This window comes from Acomys russatus, chromosome 11 (genome assembly GCF_903995435.1).
Source record: "Acomys russatus chromosome 11, mAcoRus1.1, whole genome shotgun sequence".
NCBI lineage: Eukaryota > Metazoa > Chordata > Mammalia > Rodentia > Muridae > Acomys > Acomys russatus.
In genome coordinates this window covers 8,306,498-8,325,306 of record NC_067147.1, presented here as the reverse complement: position 1 = coordinate 8,325,306, position 18,809 = coordinate 8,306,498, and the positions used below count along the sequence as shown (strand labels likewise).

General features: G+C 52.5%; 1 protein-coding gene across 1 annotated transcript in view; it reads left to right on the top strand.

Annotated features, from left to right (window-relative positions):
* The first annotated feature begins 15,641 nt into the window (after positions 1–15,641).
* The window catches only part of Hs6st1 (heparan sulfate 6-O-sulfotransferase 1), a 38,561-nt gene continuing 35,393 nt past the window's right edge, over positions 15,642–18,809 (top strand). The window contains exon 1 of the mRNA XM_051152802.1: positions 15,642–16,207. Coding sequence (XP_051008759.1) covers positions 15,681–16,207 — 527 coding nt within the window. The 5' untranslated portion in view covers positions 15,642–15,680. The remainder of the gene's footprint in view (positions 16,208–18,809) is intronic.

Here is an 18,809-nt window from a genome sequence, read left to right as displayed (position 1 = left end):
TGGAAGAAAACAGGAGATGACTTTAACCAGCCCAAGAAAACACGCTGTTGAGTTGAACTCACAGTTGCCATCATATAGAAACCTTGGGTGACATTTGTGTGGTGAGTACAGAAGGAAGCTCTGAAGATAAAGGCTATGGTCCAAAGTCCGCTATCAGCTCTCAGCTTGGAAATATGTCCTTATTCAAAAGTAATAAGTCTCCACCTTTTAAAAACCAATTAAGGGCCGGGCATGGTGGCACACGCCTTTAATCCCAGCACTGGGGGGGGGGGGGGGTGGCAGAGGCAGGCAGATCACTGTGAGTTCCTGGCCAGCCTGTTCTACAAAAGTGAGTCCAGGACATCCAAGTCTACACAGAGAAACCTTGTTTCAAAAAACAAAAAAGAAGAAGGAGGAGGAGGAGAAGACAACTAGATTTGCAGAAAATTCCACCTGAATAAGGTAAAAAGTCCTAGGTTTGATGACACTCTGGAAGCTGGACCCCATGTCCCTAGTGGGAGGAACAAAAGCCATGCACACGTCTGTGTCATACGGCCTTTGGTGGAATTCGACAAGACCCAAAGTTGTTTCCAGGTGTATGGGAGCACAGTGTGTGGAAGTGCCTTAGAAGTGAGAGGTGAGCCCCTGGCTCATTAAACAATTTGGGTTTTTTATTTTTAAAAAGTGCAGAATACTTTGTTAGAAGGTAAGATGAAGCAAATGACATTCAAGGAGAAAATTTTACTTTCTGAATTGCAAAAGGAAAATCTGTTAGGAAAGATATTACCACTTCCAGATTTGCATGCTTAAATCCACTAATGTTCTAAACGCCTACTATTTCCTTTTTTTTTTTTTTTTTTTTTTCTTGTGCTATTCCTACTGGCAATGAGTTGAATTTACTTTTCAACAACTGAGAGGAATTATGTTAGCTTTTCGTCACTGTGCATTAAATCCACTTTAAAAAAAAAATAGTAAAGGTGCAGTGAGGAGACACCTACACTGGTGAAGTACTTGCTACGCAAGCATGAACACTTGACTTTGGGTCCCCAGAATTCACGCACGAAGCGGTAGCACAACACTGCACAGCCGGAGCCCCCACACTGGGACAGAGCGCCTACACTGGGACAGAGCCCATACACTGGGACAGAGCCCCTACACTGGGACAGAGCCCATACACGGGAAAGAGCCCCCACACTGGGACAGAGCCCCTACACTGGGACAGAGCCCCCACACTGGGACAGAGCCCCTACACTGGGACAGAGCCGCTACACTGGGACAGAGCCCCCACACTGGGACAGAGCCCCCACACTGGGACAGAGCCCCCACACTGGGACAGAGCCCCCACACTGGGACAGAGCCCCCACACTGGGACAGAGCCCCTACACTGGGACAGAGCCCCTATACTGGGACAGAGCCCATACACTGGGACAGAGCCCCTACACTGGGACAGAGCCCCCACACTGGGACAGAGCCCATACACTGGGACAGAGCCCCTACACTGGGACAGAGCCCCTATACTGGGACAGAGCCCATACACTGGACAGAGCCCCCACACTGGGACAGAGCCCATACACTGGGACAGAGCCCATACACTGGGACAGAGCCCATACACTGGGACAGAGCCCCTACACTGGGACAGAGCCCATACACTGGGACAGAGCCCCTACACTGGGACAGAGCCCCCACACTGGGACAGAGCCCATACACTGGGACAGAGCCCCTACACTGGGACAGAGCCACTATACTGGGACAGAGCCCATACACTGGGACAGAGCCCCCACACTGGGACAGAGCCCATACACTGGGACAGAGCCCATACACTGGGACAGAGCCCATACACTGGGACAGAGCCCATACACTGGGACAGAGCCCATACACTGGGACAGAGCCCCCAACTGGGACAGAGCCCCTACGTTGGGACAGAGCCCCTACACTGGGACAGAGCCCCCACACTGGGACAGAGCCCCTACACTGGGACAGAGCCCCTACACTGGGACAGAGCCCCTACACTGGGACAGAGCCCCTACACTGGGACAGAGCCCCTACACTGGGACAGAGCCCCTACACTGGGACAGAGCCCCTACACTGGGACAGAGCCCCTACACTGGGACAGAGCCCCCACACTGCACAGACGGAGCCCCCACACTGGGACAGAGCCCCTACACTGGGACAGAGCCCCTACACTGGGACAGAGCCCCCACACTGGGACAGAGCCCCTACACTGGGATGAGGAGAGGGAACGATTCCTGGGCCTCCTTTCCAGCCAGGCTAGCCAAATTGACGAGCTCTGAGTTCGGTGAGAGACCCTGTCTCAAAAAATTAAGCTGGAGACGTGATTGAGGAAGGCACTGACACACATACACGTACGTGCACAACCAGGAAAGGCTGGTCTTGGTGTTATAGTTGTTGGATGTTTGGGTTAGGACTGTGGCAAAGCAACAAGCTATGGCGGGGGTGCTTGGGAAAGGTTCACTTACCTCAGTGCAGCCAGAAAACAAAGACAGACAGGAAGGGGATGTGCTCCTTTTTCCCTTCCGAAGGAGTTTCTTCTCCAATGGCGAAACTTCTTTCCCAAAGGCTCCACCTCCTAAAAGTCTCACGGGGAGCTTATCAGGGTCCCAAGCCTCAGACAAGCATGACAACATTACGCGTCAGATATCCAGGTCTGTGACGTCATCACTTGCCGATGACTATCCTACCACAAGCGTCTGTAACCCCAAAGCACGGAAAGCAAGATAGAAAACAGAAGCGAGTGAAACCCTGGAGCAGTAGTTCTTAAACTTCGGGATGCTTTCCCCACAGGGGTCGCCCGGCAGATAGCCTGCCTATCAGATCTTTACATCACGATTTGTAACAGCAGCAAAATTACAGTTATGAAATAGCAGTGAAATGAGTTTGTGGTCACCACAACATGAGGTCACAGGAAGGAAGGCTGAGAACCACTGTCCTAGAAACATCCACACATCATACAGAGAGAGAGAGACAGACAGAGAGAGAGAGAGGGAGAGAGAGAGAGAGAGAGAGAGAGAGAGAGATGCATGCAAACACCATTAAAAAAGATATCCAAAGCTGGGCATGATATCACATGCCTCTAATCCCAGCACTCGGGAGGCAGAGGCAGGCAGATCACTGTGAGTTCAAGGCCAGCCTGGTCTACAAAAGGAGTCCAGGACAGCCAAGGCTACACAGAGAAACCCTCTCTCAAAACAAAACAAAACAAAACAAAAAGAGATGCAAACCACAGTGGCATCTAAAGTCATTGTGACCACAGCTCCAGGCACCAAGACAGATGGTTGAAAAGCAGTACCACCCAAAGAGGAGCCAAGCAGAACAGATCAGGGTGAGCTTGGGCCTCTTCTATTTCGCTCAATAAACTTTGACAGCTGCAAATGTGCAAATCAAGATCTGTCATATTCTTCTCACCCCAGGAAGTTTCCACACACTCCTTTCCTCTTTCGACCCACACAGACTCAACCACTGTCTTAGTGACGAAGTACCGTGACCAGAAGCAAGTTGGGGAAAGAAGGAATTTACCTCACCTGAGGTCTGGGAGCCATGTGACTGAGGAAGCTGGCCTGGAACAAGAGTGACGTCAAGGTGTGTCCAACCCTGAAAATCTCGTGTGGAGACCTGCAGAAGTAGGACTAATGCCTCCCTGTTCTGGGTCCGCATGGCCCAGCCCCCACAGCCTTACAGCCCCCACCTCTGCCACTCTTGAGGGTTAGCCTGGCATGTAGCCTGGCAGCCAGGTTACAGGCTAAACTTCCTCTCCTTATAAGGTCATGTCCAGCAAGGACCTGGAATTCCTCTTTGTGCAAATAAGGCATTCCCAGCACCTTGCCCAAGCCAAGCCAGTGATGCACACTGACCCGGAAAGCCTTACAGCTGACGGCCCATTATATAGGGGAGTCAGCGCAGGAACTGAAGGCAGGATCTGAGGCAGAGGCCATGGATCCAGTTACCTTTAAACTGTCAATCCTCCTGCCTCTGTCTCCAAGTGAGTGTCACCACATCCATTCATACCATTAATATTCTACGGCTATTGTAAATATGGCCATAGATATTTCAATAGACAGATGAACCAAGAAAATGAATGAGAAATTTGTAGAAGGAGGAGAAAAAAAATGCCATGGAGAGACAGAAGAGTTTATTACTTCATGTACTGGAATCCCTTTGTTTATTTTGGTTCAATGCTCCCTCCCTGAGTCCTGACCACAGTTCTGAGAAAACTGTAGCTTGTTACAGTTTCCATAAGTCTGTTAAAATACCTGGGATGTGCTCACACATGTTGTCTCTCTTTGCTGTTGAATCCTTTAACATATGTTTCATAACTGCATTCACATCTGTCTGATAATTCCCACATCTGGGCCCACTTCTGCTGCTGTGGGTTACCTTCCCTCTTGGCTGTGGCCATCATCTGTTATTTCTTTGTGGCCTCACCACTGGTTTTGTATACCAGAGTCTGTCTGTAAAATGATAGTTAAGACCGAAGTTAATGACATGCACTTCCAGTGAAATATCCCTTTTCTCAATGTAGCCTCTGCCGTGCAGAGATAAAGCACATTTGCTCTTAGTCATCTGAAGTTGGCAGGTCACGTGGGTTCACCCTGTGCTGCCTGCTCAGGGAGCTACCTAGCCACACGGGGCTTCACAATGCATTAAGATGTTGGCTGTCAACAGCTATGGTGGTGCACCCCTTTAGTCCCAGGGCTTGGGCGGCAGGGAATAGGTTCTCTGTGGGTTCAACATCAGCCCGGTCTGCATAAAAGTTCCAGAACTACCAAGGTGACATGGTGAGACCCTGTGTAACACAAAACAGGAGTGCCGGCTGCCTCCTCCCTCTCTCCACCACACTTTCCCTCCCTCCTCCCTCCCTCCACCACACTTTCTCTCCCTCCTCCCTCCCTCCACCACACTTTCCCGCCCTCACCGACCTTCCCGGATGAAAGCTGTCCTGACCTCCATCCACTTTCTGAAGTTCAGTATCTCATCGCTTCTTATAAGCCCAGCTATCTGCTGGGTTTCTTAAAACAATGATTTGTGACTGAAGTGGTGGCTTACGGGGGCAACCGTTGACATGCAGATGTGAGGACCAGCGTCTGAATGCCCAGAACCTATGTAAAGCGGGGAGTGGGAGCATGCATCCGTAACCCCAGAACTCCTGTAGCAAGGCCATGGAGACAAGATACTCCTCAGAACCCCAACAGCCTGGTGCATGGCAGAGGTGAGCAAGAGACCTGTCACAAACAAGGTAACAGCAAAGACAAACACCTAAGTTACATATGCACCATACATATAAACATACATACACACACAACATGCATACTCACATACACCATACGTACACGTACACACATACATGTACATACATATACACACAACATACATAGATACAACATACACAAACACAACATGCATATATGCAAACATACAGTCAACATATACACACAACATACATATAACATATACCTGCACATAGCGTGCATGCACACACAATACATACACACACACATACCATACATGTATGCATACATACAAGATTGCTTTAACTATGTTTGTAGTCTGTCTACATATACCATACATACACACACTAAATACACACACAACACATCATCCACAAATACACACACAGATACTCCACACACACACACACACACACATATCCTTCTTTCACATGTAGGGTAAAATTAATAAGTGCTATTGAGAAATTGACTCATAAGTGAGTGTGGCGGCGCACGCCTTTAATCCCGGAATTCAGAAGGCAGAGGCAGGCAGATTGCTGTGCCTTTAAGGCCAGCCTGCTCTACAAAGCAAATCCCAGGACAGCCAAGGCTACACGGAGAAACCCTGTCTCAAAAACACAAAGAGAGAGAGAGATTTATCATTTGAATTGATTCATAACTTTGTCGTGTGTCAAAACTAATTCTAACTAACTTTGAATTTTAAATATTAGAAAGCTAGAGCGGGAATGAGGGCACAGTATAGTGGCACAGCGAGAGGGCGCTCACCTAAGCACTTACTTACCCTGGGCCAGAGCACTAGAACATGCATGTTTGTCTAATGTGATTATATAAAAGGGTGCATAGTCATAAGGTGTGAAGTGTTACAAATTATAACAGTAAGGTAATAGAAGATGAAGAAAATGGATGGATTTGACTAAATAGAAAGGGAGAACTTACACATGGCCCCAGATTAATTGAACATATAAAAACCTATGAAAAGTATTTGTGAAAACTTCACAACTTGGGAGTTAATACCATTAATATATTTAAAATAATTAGAGGGATGAAAAAATGACTTTGCTGGTGAAAGTACTTGTCTTGCAAGTCTGATGACCAATGTTCAGCCCCTGGGACCCACATAAAAGTGGAAGAAGAGAACAGACTCAGCAAAGTTGTCCTCTGGCTTCCCCACAAACAGCCAGGGCATGCATAGCCACATGGACACATCACGCACACATACTGTGCAGGCTAGCACTGCGTCAGCTTGACACACATGGCCACATGTACACATCACGCACACATACTGTGCAGGCTAGCACTGCGTCAGCTTGACACACATGGCCACATGTACACATCACGCACACATACTGTGCAGGCTAGCTTGACACACGCTAGAGTCGTCTGCAAAGGGGAAACCCAATTAACAAGATGCTCCCATAAGGTCAGGCTGTAGGCAAATGACTTATGGTTACCCTCCTCCAACTCCTCTCAGATCCTCCCTATCTTTCCATCCATCCAACTCTATTCCCTTTCTCTCTTGAAAACAAAACCAAATAAAAATATCTGCCTCCTCAACTCACAACAACACAAAATGGAAACTAAAATATACAATCAAAAGACCAATAAGACAAAACAAATAAAAAAAAACCAAAACAAGGAGTCAGGCGTGGTGGCGCACACCTTTAATCCCAGCCCTCGGGAGGCAGAGGCAGGCGGATCGCTGTGATTTCGAGGCCAGCCTGGTCTACAAAGTGAGTCCAGGATGGCCAAGGCTACACAGAGAAACCCTGTCTGGAAAAACAAAAAAAAAAAAAAAACCAAAACAAAACAAAACAAAAACCAAAAAACCTAAACAAAGCAAAAAGAAAAAAAAAATTTTTTTTAAAGTCTACAGAAAAAAAAAATAAAAAATAAAAAATAAAAATAAAAATAAAAAATAAAAGTCTACAGAAAGGCCATTGAGTTCTTTCTGCATTGGCCATCTACTGCTGGGCGTTGGGCCTGCCCTCAAGTGTGATTAATATTCCCATAAGGCTCCACTGGGGAAAAAAAAATTTTCCCAATGTCAGTGGGTATCAATTGCAGATACCTTGGGTAGAGGTAAAAGCCCATGTCCAATCTCCAACATCCCCCACCCCCGACACACACCCACACCCACATCCCAGTGCTGGGACCATATCTAGCTCAAATCTATGCTTGCTGCTGCAGTCTCTGTGAGTTCATATGTGCATCAGGCCCGTTGTGTCTGGAGGACACTTTCCTAGAGTCATCTGTTCCCTCTGGCTCTTACAGTCTCTCTGCCTCCTCTTCTGCGGAGCTCCCCGAGCCCTGAGGAGAGGCTCTGATGAAAGCATCCCACTTAGGGCTGAGTGCTCCAAAGTCTCTCACTCTGCACATCGTGCAGCTGTGGGTCTCTGTAATATTTCCCATGTAGTGCAAGAAGAAGCCTCTCTGATGATGGCGAAGTGAGTCCTAGCCTGGTGTGGTCACTGGGGTCCCTAGCAGAAAGTGTTGCTGAGGATTGCAGCTGACAGAGGCGGTGGTGATGAGCTAGAAGGAATGGCTAAGAGGATCTGTAGGAAAGCTAAACTGGGTATAGGTACAGTTTATAAAACTTCTATTTCTTTAACTGGTTACTATTTCCTGTGTGTATGTGGTGTGCACGGGCACGTGTGGGCATGAATACAGGAGTATGTGTGGAGGTCAAAGGACCACCTGAAGTGTTGGTCTTTGCTTCCTCCACTCCCCATCTCCCCTAGGCATGCTGGGATTACAGATGCCTTACACACACATCCTGCTCAGAGGGCGAGAGCCTAATCTACTCGGCAGTCTTCCCAGCCCTTGTAGCTTCTATTTCTTGCCTACGACTTTCTATTTTTAAAGTGTGTTTCAAGAGAATTTCTAATTGCTTATTGAGGCTTTTTTTTTTTTTTTTTTTTTTTTAGGATGGCTACTTGAAAATCCTTCCAGATGATTCCAACACCTGACTTAGCTGTGTTGGCATCAGCTGATTTCCTTTCCCTGCTCAAGGAGCAATTTGCCCTGTTTTTTTTTTTTTTCGGGGGGGGGGGGAAGGGGGGACGGGTGGGTGGGCGGGATGATGAGTGCTTTTCTCTTTGGTATGTCTCTTACATGTTTTCTATTAGATTAAGAAACAGCGAGTTTTGTTTCGGCAGCCAGTCCCCACTAGGCTGAGCAGGCAGGCCACAGCCTGTGTGGTGGGCCTGGCTCTCCTGCACTGCCTCTGTCTGTGTGTGGTTTGTCTGGTTTTTCCGGTGCTGGTGACTGGGGGCCACGTGAACCAGCTAGTCCTCCAGGAGGGGGAGAGATGTTCCCGCCAGTTGCACATGGCAGGGTCTTCCAGGGTAAGAAGCGCCCCCCCCCCCCCCCCAACAACAGGGTCAAGAGAATAGCGAAAGGGAAACAGCCTTTAAGGCCACTCTGCAAAAAGGGGACACCAGCCTAGAGAAAAGGCAAAAAGGCTTTGAACACCCCTGATCATGAGAAACCCCACCCTTTTCCCTACAGCCTGGCTTTCCACGGTTACACCCCTGCTCCCCCAGTCTTCACCCTATTGGTCCAGAATGCAAAGCTTTGTCAGGTGTGGTGGTGCAAGCCTTTAATCCCAGCACTCAGGAGTCAGAGGCAGGCGGTTATCTGTGAGTTCAAGGCCAGCCTGGTGTACAAAGAGAGTTCCAGGACAACCAAGGCTATTACACAGAGAAACCCTGTCTTGGAAAAACAAAATAGAATGCAAAGCTTTATCTAATCAATGTCCTGGGGCTTGAGACTGCCCCCCTTTTCTGATAGTGGACTCCTTCGTGTAGCCTGCAATATTCCATCTGTCAGAGAAGCTTCCAGCTAAGCACACTACATACTCACAATGGTCCATAGGGATTTACCTCTTGTACAAGCTAGGCCACTCTGAGTGTGTGTAGGTGAAGAGTGGGGGTGCACTTTGCTGGTGCCACCCAGTGACATGTGGGGACAGGGCAGAGGCCTCAGGAAAGAAAATGTCCCAGTCTAGTCTGTTATCACAGCACAACCCTTACAGGAAGGAGATACAAGGCTCACCTGGAATTCCCAACTGCATTGCTGGCCTATCTAAGACAGGAACTCGCTAGATGGTCCATCTGTGGGGGTCACCTTGAGAGGTAGGCCTGGAGAGAGACACCCAGGAAGCCACACCCAGAGAGGAGGCACACCTCTTGGGGAAGACCCTGCCCAAATGACCAAGCTTCTTTTGCTGTTTTTCTGAGCCCTGGGTTTCAGATCAGCTTCTCAAGGTCTCTCACCTTCTTCCACCAGCCTCCTCTGCCTGTCTCGGATGCCATTCAAATGGTCCAAACAACAACAAAAAAGAGTCTAAACCACCTTGTCCAGGCCAGAACCGGGACCACTACTTTGTCTCTACCTGCCCCAACCTGCCTGCGAGCCAACCCATTGTGAAGGCCAGAAAACCTGACAGAGCCACACCCCAGGGAGCTGCCTGATCCAGTAATTGCTGAGGCTTTCTTTTGTGCCTTAAGCTTTTGTTGATGACACAGAGCAGGTGGCATCACAGTGGACTTGCTCTAGTCTGCCCCCCCCCCTGCCAGCTAGAAGCACAGCAGGTTTCCCACAGCCCCAGGGCCTGGGGAACATTTGAAGCAAGCCTTAGATTTCTTACAGAGCCTTGTGCTGTTATCTCCCAGAGTCATCAGACAACCACCCAGCCCTTTGGACAGTCTGCTGTCTATTTGCTTGGCTCAAGGGCATTTACAGTCTTTGAAGTTTCTAGATTTAGGGGATCTTACAGCTCCCTCCCTGAGCAAGATAGAGGGTGTGTGACATAAGGGAAAGCATTTCCTTGTGTGTCCAAAATCCAGCACGGTGAGGCTCTGAGCCTGCAAGAGGTGTGTGCCTAGGGTACAGGCGGGTCTGAGACTTGCAAGGACAGCCCCAGATTTGACTGTCCTGGGGAAAACTTGGCCCCCCGTGTATCTATAGCACCCTTCCTACCTTAGCCTAGATCTCTGAGCTCTGCATTTCCTTTTGGGGCACCGTAGCCTCTGGGCCCTCTCTTTGCACCAAAGACTCCAGGGACGGCCTAGAGTGACAGCTAGATCCTTCTCTCCAAACTAAGGAGCCATGTCCATAATCTTATAGACTTTCCTCAGTGATGGACTATGGTGGGGAAGTGTAAGCTAACATAAAGCCTTTGCTCCCTGGGTTGCTTTTGGGCAGGGCGTTCTATCACAGCAATGGGAGCCCTAGTAAGGCATCAGGATTAATACACACTGGGTGAGCACTGAAGCAGCTAAGCTACATCCTCAGCTCAGAGCTGATCCTCATAATCTGACTCCAAGGCTATCCTTGGACCCCCTAGCCTAGCTAGGAAAAGTGGAAGAAATATGCAAAGCTCTGGTCACTCAAAAGCCATTCAGGCCCCCAGCACTTGCGAGGAGGCCTCTGTGTCTGCAGGGCCCTGAGCTCCATCCAGTTTAGCCTGAAGCTCTATGGCCTTACCAGTGAGCTTACTCCCAAGCTCACAAAGAGGAGACAGAGAAGTCCCCGCCCCCAGCAGGCCCAGGGGCAGCAAATGCTACCTGTGAGGGCTGCACACAGTTCCACTGCTACCAAAGGGCCAGCTATTGTCACGTGACACACAGAGCCCTGAGCTGAGTGACCACCCCCCAAACCTGAGCACCCATCTCTACTGCTGAAAGAGAGCCACCCTGAGTGCTCCTAGTCCTTTAGGCCCTGGCTCCTGGTGGCCCCTACTGGGGCTGCTGCTGCTACAAGGATCTGTTAAAAGCCTAATCCTTCAGTTTGGTGGGTGGTGCCCTGTTTCCTAGTGCTGTAGGATTATGTAGGAGTCACCCCACATGCCTGATACTTTTCTCTTAGACCCACACTGGGTTGCTAGCCTCCCCCTCCACCCCAAAGTGCTATGCACCCCTAGACCAGGCCCACTTCATTTGAAACCCCCTCCTTAGGGGAGGGTGCTTTATGAGGGCAAGGGTTAGAAATGCTGGCAGGAATGTTGCTATTTGGGAGTGCTAGAGAGATCACTCAGTTGGTAAAATGCTCGCCACCCATAACGAGGGCCTACGTTCAATTTCTGGCACCTCCACAAAAAGCCAGGCATGGTGGCACATGCTTCTAAACCTGGCCCTGGAGTGGAATTAAATGGACCTGCTGTTCTGATCAACCAGTCAAGCTCTATCAGCAAGCTCCAGGTGCTAGTAAAAGACCTTGTCTCAGAAAGTACAGTGGGTGTCTTTGGGGAGCAATACCGGAGACTTTCGGCTTCCGTGTGCATGCACACACATGTGCACCTAAGTGTAAATGCACCCCTTGCCACAGCCAGGATCTTGCTGGCAAAGACCATCTCTGAAACACTGGCTCTCCCCTCAGTGAACCCCAGAGTCCTGCCCTAAGAAAGCAGCTCCCACTGAACTCAGTCCCAGCTGACATTAAGCTGTTAGGAGAGCAACCGTTAATGTCGGTGGAGATGAACAGTGAAAGGCAGCCCGGAAGGGAGGAGCTCTGCTATCCTCCAGCAAGCGCAGCTCCTGCCACAAGAGAGATACAGGGAGGGCTTCACAGGTGAAAAGAGGAGTCATCCCGTGCAGGAGACAAAGGACATGAGCTGCAAGACTACAGAGTGCTAATACAGGCTCTGCGGGGCACAGGCAGGACAGACACCTTCTGTGCCTGCCCAGGGTGGCTCTAGGAAGGTGAGGCACTAACAGAACTAGAAGACCTTCTGGTCCAGGTGGCTTGTCTCAGCCTGTAGGATTCATGGCTCCATAGAGCCATGGACTCTCCCCAGGGCCACAGACAGCCCCAGGCATCTTCCCAGAGCACCCACTATCCTCTCCTGTGGCTCCCCTACCTCAGCTGGGCCAGGGCCCCTTCTGGGAAAAGGAAAGCCTCGGCAGGAATCTGGTAGAAGGCCTCCCCCCACACTTTTTCAAGGCAGGTTCCAGCAGATGTGCCATGCAGAAAGGACCAGGCAGACGTCTGATAAACACTGCTGTACAAGTGTGAGGGCCGGAGTTCCAATCCCCAAAGCCCATGTAAAAAGCCAGGTGGTCATGGTGGCCTGCCTGTAACCCCAGTCCTGGGAGACAGAGATAGGGCACCCCCAAAGCAAGGGGTTATCTAGATTAACAAAACCTCAGGGACAGCAAGAAACCCCAACTCAGTGAATAAAATAGCAAGACTCAAGGAAGACACATGTTGTCAAACCCTGACCTTCACACACACTCAAGCGCACGTGCGTGCCTCCTTACGTAGGAGGAAAATGCATAGACACACACATGCACAACAGTCGCACATGCGTGCAAATGTATGCACACATGCAACAAACAGGCAAAACCCTTTGGGTTACAGTAAGACTGCTCAGGTCTCGTCCCTTGCCCAGCCTGCCACTGTGGAGCTGCCAGTCTCAGAGATGTGCCGCGGGAAGAGAGTGTCAGCGCTGGAAAGGTTAAGAGAAAGAGAGGCTTGGAGTTAAGTTTCCACTGCAGGATGCACGGCCAGTGATGCCAAGAAGAGCCATAGTCCCCCTTACACAGGCAGCCTCCAGCAGGGAAGCGGGTGGTTCCTCAGGGGTGGCGCCAGCTTGCAGTAGACTCTTCAGACTCGCGTGAAGGAGGGTACAGTAGGCATTCCAGGGGCTCTGGTCACCGCTTCAAGTCCAAGTCCTTCAACCCACCGGAAGTAGAGGATTTTAGGAGTCAACTAGATCATGTATGTTCTCCTTGGGTCCGAGCAGGCAGGCCTTTGCGGAAGACGTTGATAGGGTACTGCGAAGTTCTGGAGCAAGGGCCCACCCAAACACAGGACAATTCTGCCCTGGGAGGGAAGGGAACGGGAGAAAAGGTTGTTCGGTAGAGGATGCTGGGAGCTCCAAGAAAGTACCCTTCAGGAGACCAGAGGACAGCAGAGGGTACAGTAGAGCAGATGGGGTCTACGGGGACTGATGGGCTCAGATTCCACGAGAGCAGAGCGGCCCAGCTCAGCTCCCCTGGCCCCCACAGTAGCAGCTCTGGATTCAGTCCATTAGCTTGAGATTCCATGGCTACACCGAGTCACCTTTAAAACTTTGTCCTCAAGCAAAACCTCTCTCTGCTCCCTGCCTGCAGCCCCAGAGGAGGCTCTAAAGACAACGTGACTGCCCCCTCCACTCCTTCAGAAACAATGGGCAGACAGCCGACGGAGAACTAGGGAAGCAAGTGTGGAAAATCCCCCAATTTTACAATGTCAACTGCTAAACCAGGGAGCAGCCGGTGGCTGTGCCCCCGCGTGTCCACCCGCGGGACTGCACGCCATGGGGTGGCGGGCGGTGGAGATTGATCTCCTGGTTCTCAGACTGTAAAGACGCATGGTGGGTAGGGAATTATGTTAGCTTACTAAAGACGAAATCTTAATCTTTTCTCCAACAGAAGTACGGTGACCTGTTTTCATTGGGTCATCACATCCTACCACTAGCCCCGTCCTTTTCTTTTTCTTCTGTCTTAGCTCAGAGTTCTGAAGTCTGCATTTTGAGGACAAAGGTAGGAGACTAAGTAGAATCACACACTGAGGCTGGGCACTGCCTCCAAGGAAGCTTAGAGAGGGTTCTCCGCTTCGTGTGCACTCCTAGGGCTATGGGGAACCTTGGCTACCAGAAAGAGAAAGGAAACAGCAAATGGAGCCCTTCCTGAGTGCCAGGTGACAGCTGGGCCTCATCGGTCTCACTGGCAATCCACAGCAAACCCTCAGTGTCACATTTCTGCCAGTTGGACAGGGGAAAGAGCCTGGTGAAGGCTGGCTAGTCAAGCTGCAAACGCCTCACTCCTTGACCTAAGACTGGAAGGACCTGCCTTCCGGGTAGCTTCCATTCACCGACGGCCTCAGGAGTATCTATCTGCACCTGGGCGGCCTTAAATCGGAAGACTGAGGAAGAGATGGAGCGCTTCCTGGCTATTGAGGGAGGCTCTTCAATCGTTTTTTGGCAACAATGAAGTCTGAAGAAACATCTTCTCTGGATGAGATGTTGTCCCAGACTCTTCTGCTTTCGTGGGTCTTCGCTTTTCCCTTTGGGACAGCCAAGCATGGGTGGTTTTCTCTGGAATGTTCTGGGGCCACTTGGCAATAAAGAGCGTTTGGTGACCCTCTGCTTTTTTCCCTCTGGCCTTGGGGAGCAGAGATGAGCACAGGGCCAGGCAAGGAGCTTCATGTGGCCAGGAACAGAGTGGGAAAGGGTTTGCCTGGCTATGGAAATCCTCCCCTAAACCTGGCGCATACGCTACGTCCAATCCCACCAGCAAGACTTGCAAGCACAGGCTAGATAGAATAACCACTCTACAGAAGTGAAAACTGAATATTCCTGCACTGGACTTGGTTGACAGCAGTGCAGACTTACAGGGCATTGCTGCAAGCGAACCCATCATATGTTTTTGCTCAGACGCTGAAGGCTCTACCAAGAGGCAAAACTTAAACAGAGCACCCAGCTTGCAGGCTAGAGCCCAGGCTGCACCCCATTTGCAGGCAGACCACACTAGTCAAGGCTGGAGGTCCTGCTGCCAACCTCAAAATGTCAAAAGAAGTTGGAATTTTTGCTTATCTTCACTGAGGGCTTTGGGTCATTGTCCCATTGCCACCAGGAGAATGGTGAAGTCCACTTAAGACTCACATCAATGCCCTCAACCTCTCTTTTCCTTCCCCACCCTTGCTGGTAGCCCCAAACTGCTTGGTGGTCCCGACTTCGAGCGCTCTCGAACGTGGAACTTCAGATCCTTTAGCGTGAAGGTCAAAGCCTCCGGATTCCGCTGGGAGCCAGCAAAGGTCAGACAAACTGTCCGGACCAGAGAAGGTGAAGAGACTCGGGCTCCCAAAGCCACCGCCAAGGCCCAAAAGAACCACCCACTCCGGGGCTCGGGACAACCCAGTCTCCAGCCACAGGTCTGAGAGCTGGAACAGATTCCCTTTCCGTAACAAGCGGCGTTGACGATGTGAGAGACACGCGACCCGGCGCCGCCGAGCACTGGCCGGTGCCTTGGTCTCCTCCAGCCCCTCCCCCCACAACAGGGAGCTCCAGAGGCGGAGCAGAGGATCGGAGCGGGCGGCGACGGCAAGAGACGCCGCGAGGGCGGGCCGGGGGCGGGCCGGGGCGGGGCCGCGACGGACTGCGGAGACGCGGCGGCGCACGGGGCGGTGCAGAGCGTTCTCGGCGCTGGGCTCTGCGGGCGGGTGGCGGCGCGCGAGGCTGCGGGGCGCTGTGGCGGGGGCCGGGCTGTACGCTAGCCAAGCCGGGGATCGGGGCGGGGAGCAGCCACGGCGCCGCGGAGGCCCGGGGCCCGCGACGCTGCGCACAGCCTGGGCGCCGAGTAGCCCGGCCGGGCCAGAGAGCGGGCGGCGGTGGCGGCGGCGGCGGTGGCGGTGGCGGAGCAGCTGCGCCCCCCGCCCTCCCAGGCCCGGCGCCCGGGCCGCCGGCGATGGTGACACATGCGGCGGCGGCGCGCCGGCGGCAGGACCATGGTTGAGCGCGCCAGCAAGTTCGTGCTGGTGGTGGCGGGCTCGGCGTGCTTCATGCTCATCCTATACCAGTACGCGGGCCCGGGGCTGAGCCTGGGTGCGCCCGGTGGCCGCGCGCCACCCGACGACCTGGATCTCTTCCCCACGCCGGACCCACATTACGAGAAAAAGTACTACTTCCCGGTGCGCGAGCTGGAGCGCTCTCTGCGCTTCGACATGAAGGGCGACGACGTGATCGTCTTCCTGCACATCCAGAAGACCGGCGGCACCACCTTCGGCCGCCACCTTGTGCAGAACGTGCGCCTCGAGGTGCCCTGCGACTGTCGGCCGGGCCAGAAGAAGTGCACCTGCTATCGGCCCAATCGCCGCGAGACGTGGCTCTTCTCTCGCTTCTCCACTGGCTGGAGCTGCGGGCTCCACGCTGACTGGACCGAACTCACCAACTGTGTGCCCGGTGTTCTAGACCGCCGCGACCCAGCAGGTCTTCGTTCGCCCAGGTGAGCGCCCGCTGCGGGCGAGTGTGATGGGGGTGGGAGGTGGGGCGGGGGGCGGCAGTGCCCTAAAGCCGAGGCCAGATCTGTCTCTTGGGGCTCCTTCCGATGTTCCGTATCCCATCTCATCTGTCCCTGCAGCTGCCACTCCTGACCTCTGATCCTTCCTTTCACCCTCTGTTCTGTGCCTCTCCTCACCACTGGCCTGACTGCGCAGTACCCAGACTTCCTCCTGGGTCACCGCCCGCTGCCCTCTGTCCACCTCACCTGCGCTGCATTGCTTGCTAGCCTGAGAGAGAAAACCTCGGAGACTAAGGGTTCAGCCTAGAGTCTAGAGGCAGGAAAACAGGTGTGTTTACGTATGCGTGTGTGTAGACCGTACCCGTCTAGTACCAAAAGTGGAGCAAGAGAAATACGGTTCTTTTTCCCTGCACCTGAGGGGTCTTTCCAGGCCCTCCGGTGTGCGCCAGCCCAGGGAGGAGCTGCCGGGAAAGGGGTGGGCTCTGCCTGCCGGTGTGTGCAGGTAGAACAAAGGCCCGTGTGACCCGGGCTGAAGGCGGGGAGAAGGCAGCAGCACTACCTGGCTACCCCAGCCACCGAAGTGGAACAAAAGCCTCGGGTTGGGGACTGCCTTCCCTGGAAACCTATCCATCAGCCAGATTAGGGATAGCTGAGGCAGTGAAGGCTACTTTTGCAGCCAGGGACCTTCAGGCAAGGCCCTTGGTCCTCCTCCTTGGTGCGGGTGGGGGCCAGTCGGGTTGGGCTAGCCCGTCAGGAAACACTTTGTAAAGTTGAGATCGTAGGCCTTGTTGGTGGCTCACAGATGCTTCTGGGATCATCTTCCCCTTCCCCCCATCTCACCCCTGAAAGGGCCAGGAATTAGGGTTCCTTGCCTGCCTTTGTTTCTCTTCCATATTCACTGTAGGACTGAATTTCCAGATGAGCTGGGAAGTGGGCGTGGGTTAGTCTTGACTGATGTCGCTTATTTCTTTGGTACTCTTGGGGCAAGAACCTGCTGGCTTCTTGGTGGTGTTGGGAGCCTCCAGGGTCCAGCCAGCCTGGAGCTGTTGGTGGGCTGCTTGCTTTCCAGTCCCAAGCCTGTATTTCCCAAACCTTCAGAACACTAAGATAACGAGAGTTGAGTGATAGATCTACTTTCTTTTGCCATACCCACTGCGCCCCACCCCCTGCAGCTCCCAGTCTCAATGGCGGTAGGTGTTTCCAGGACCCTATCCTGGACCCAGAGTCTCCTTTCTGGGCCTTTGAAAGTGCTTCCTGTCCACAGTAGCTCTGCTGTGCACACATACAGCACCCAGTGGTTTAAGCCATGGGCTAGATGGAGCTGGATCTGTCTGTAGCAGCTGTCCCCTCGTCCACCAGCAGCAGGCCCAGGGAGGCCCTCTCTCTTGCAGGATGTGGGGCTTGAAGCATCCTATTTATAGGTGGTGCAGGCAAACTGCACGCTGCTCTTAGAGCTGTTAGAGAGGCCACAGCTTTGGAGTGAGCCTACCCGGTACGGACAACATCGGCCACAGATTGTAGCCAGGGTGCTCTTCTGGCAGCCCTTTGGGTTCCCAGGGTGAAAGACGCCAGTGCCCTCTTGGCTAGAGTCTCAGGTGGCCTCATGGCTGTGAATGAGAGGAACAGGGGAGGTGGGTGGTCCCCCAGACGCTGTGCACAGGCCTCCACTGCCTGCATAGGGTGCGGGGGCAAGGATGAAAAATGCTGTGTGGACTGTTAACCCCAGCCAGGAAGTTGCTGACTCAACAACAGTGGGTGAGGTGGGGGAGGGGCCTCTAGGGCCCTTGCTTCTGAAAGCCTCTAACTGTGCCACCAAATAGGTGACACTGGTGGGTTCCTCTATGTTACTGTCTTCTACCTCAGTCTGTTTCTTTCCTAGGCACTAGGTATATAGCTTTACACACACACGCGCACACACACGCACACACACACACACACACACACACACACACACGCACGCACGCACGCACGCACCCACGCGCTAACCTAGGAGACTTATGCATTGACCTCGGGGGCTGTACCTAACTGAGTTCCCCCACTGAGTCCTGTCCTGGGCAAGAGCTGTACTCCCCCATGTACCAGGACCCTGCCACTGTCAGAGCCCTTGATGGCAGGGTGGCTGGTGTTGAGTGACACTAACTCTCTCTGTAAGGCTTGTTTCCTCTCCAGACACCTTAAGAACTGGTAGGGTGGGCGTCCTCTCTCTTTTCTCTCTGCCCTCAGGGTTATGCTTGGACAAATGGCTACCCCACTCCCAACCTCCCCGTGGCACATCTGCCTGTGGCTGCTCTGAACTGGGCACGCATTTGGGTGGCTAACGGGGCTGGACAGGTCTTCCACTCCTTCCTAGGTTTGTAACGTATAGCATCCCTTGTACTTTCTGCCTCGGTAGGGGGACAGGTGTGTGAGCAGAGCGTTGGAGGTTTCTGTGGCCTCTGTCTGCTACAGATGTCTCACATCTGCTAACATAAGTCTGTGTGCTTACGAGGCCGGTCTGGGGAGACAGAAAGGTTGCTGGCTGGCTTAGGCCAGATGGAGCTGCCACGGGATGGTTGGTACCGAGGACCGCTGGCACCTGGGCCAGCTC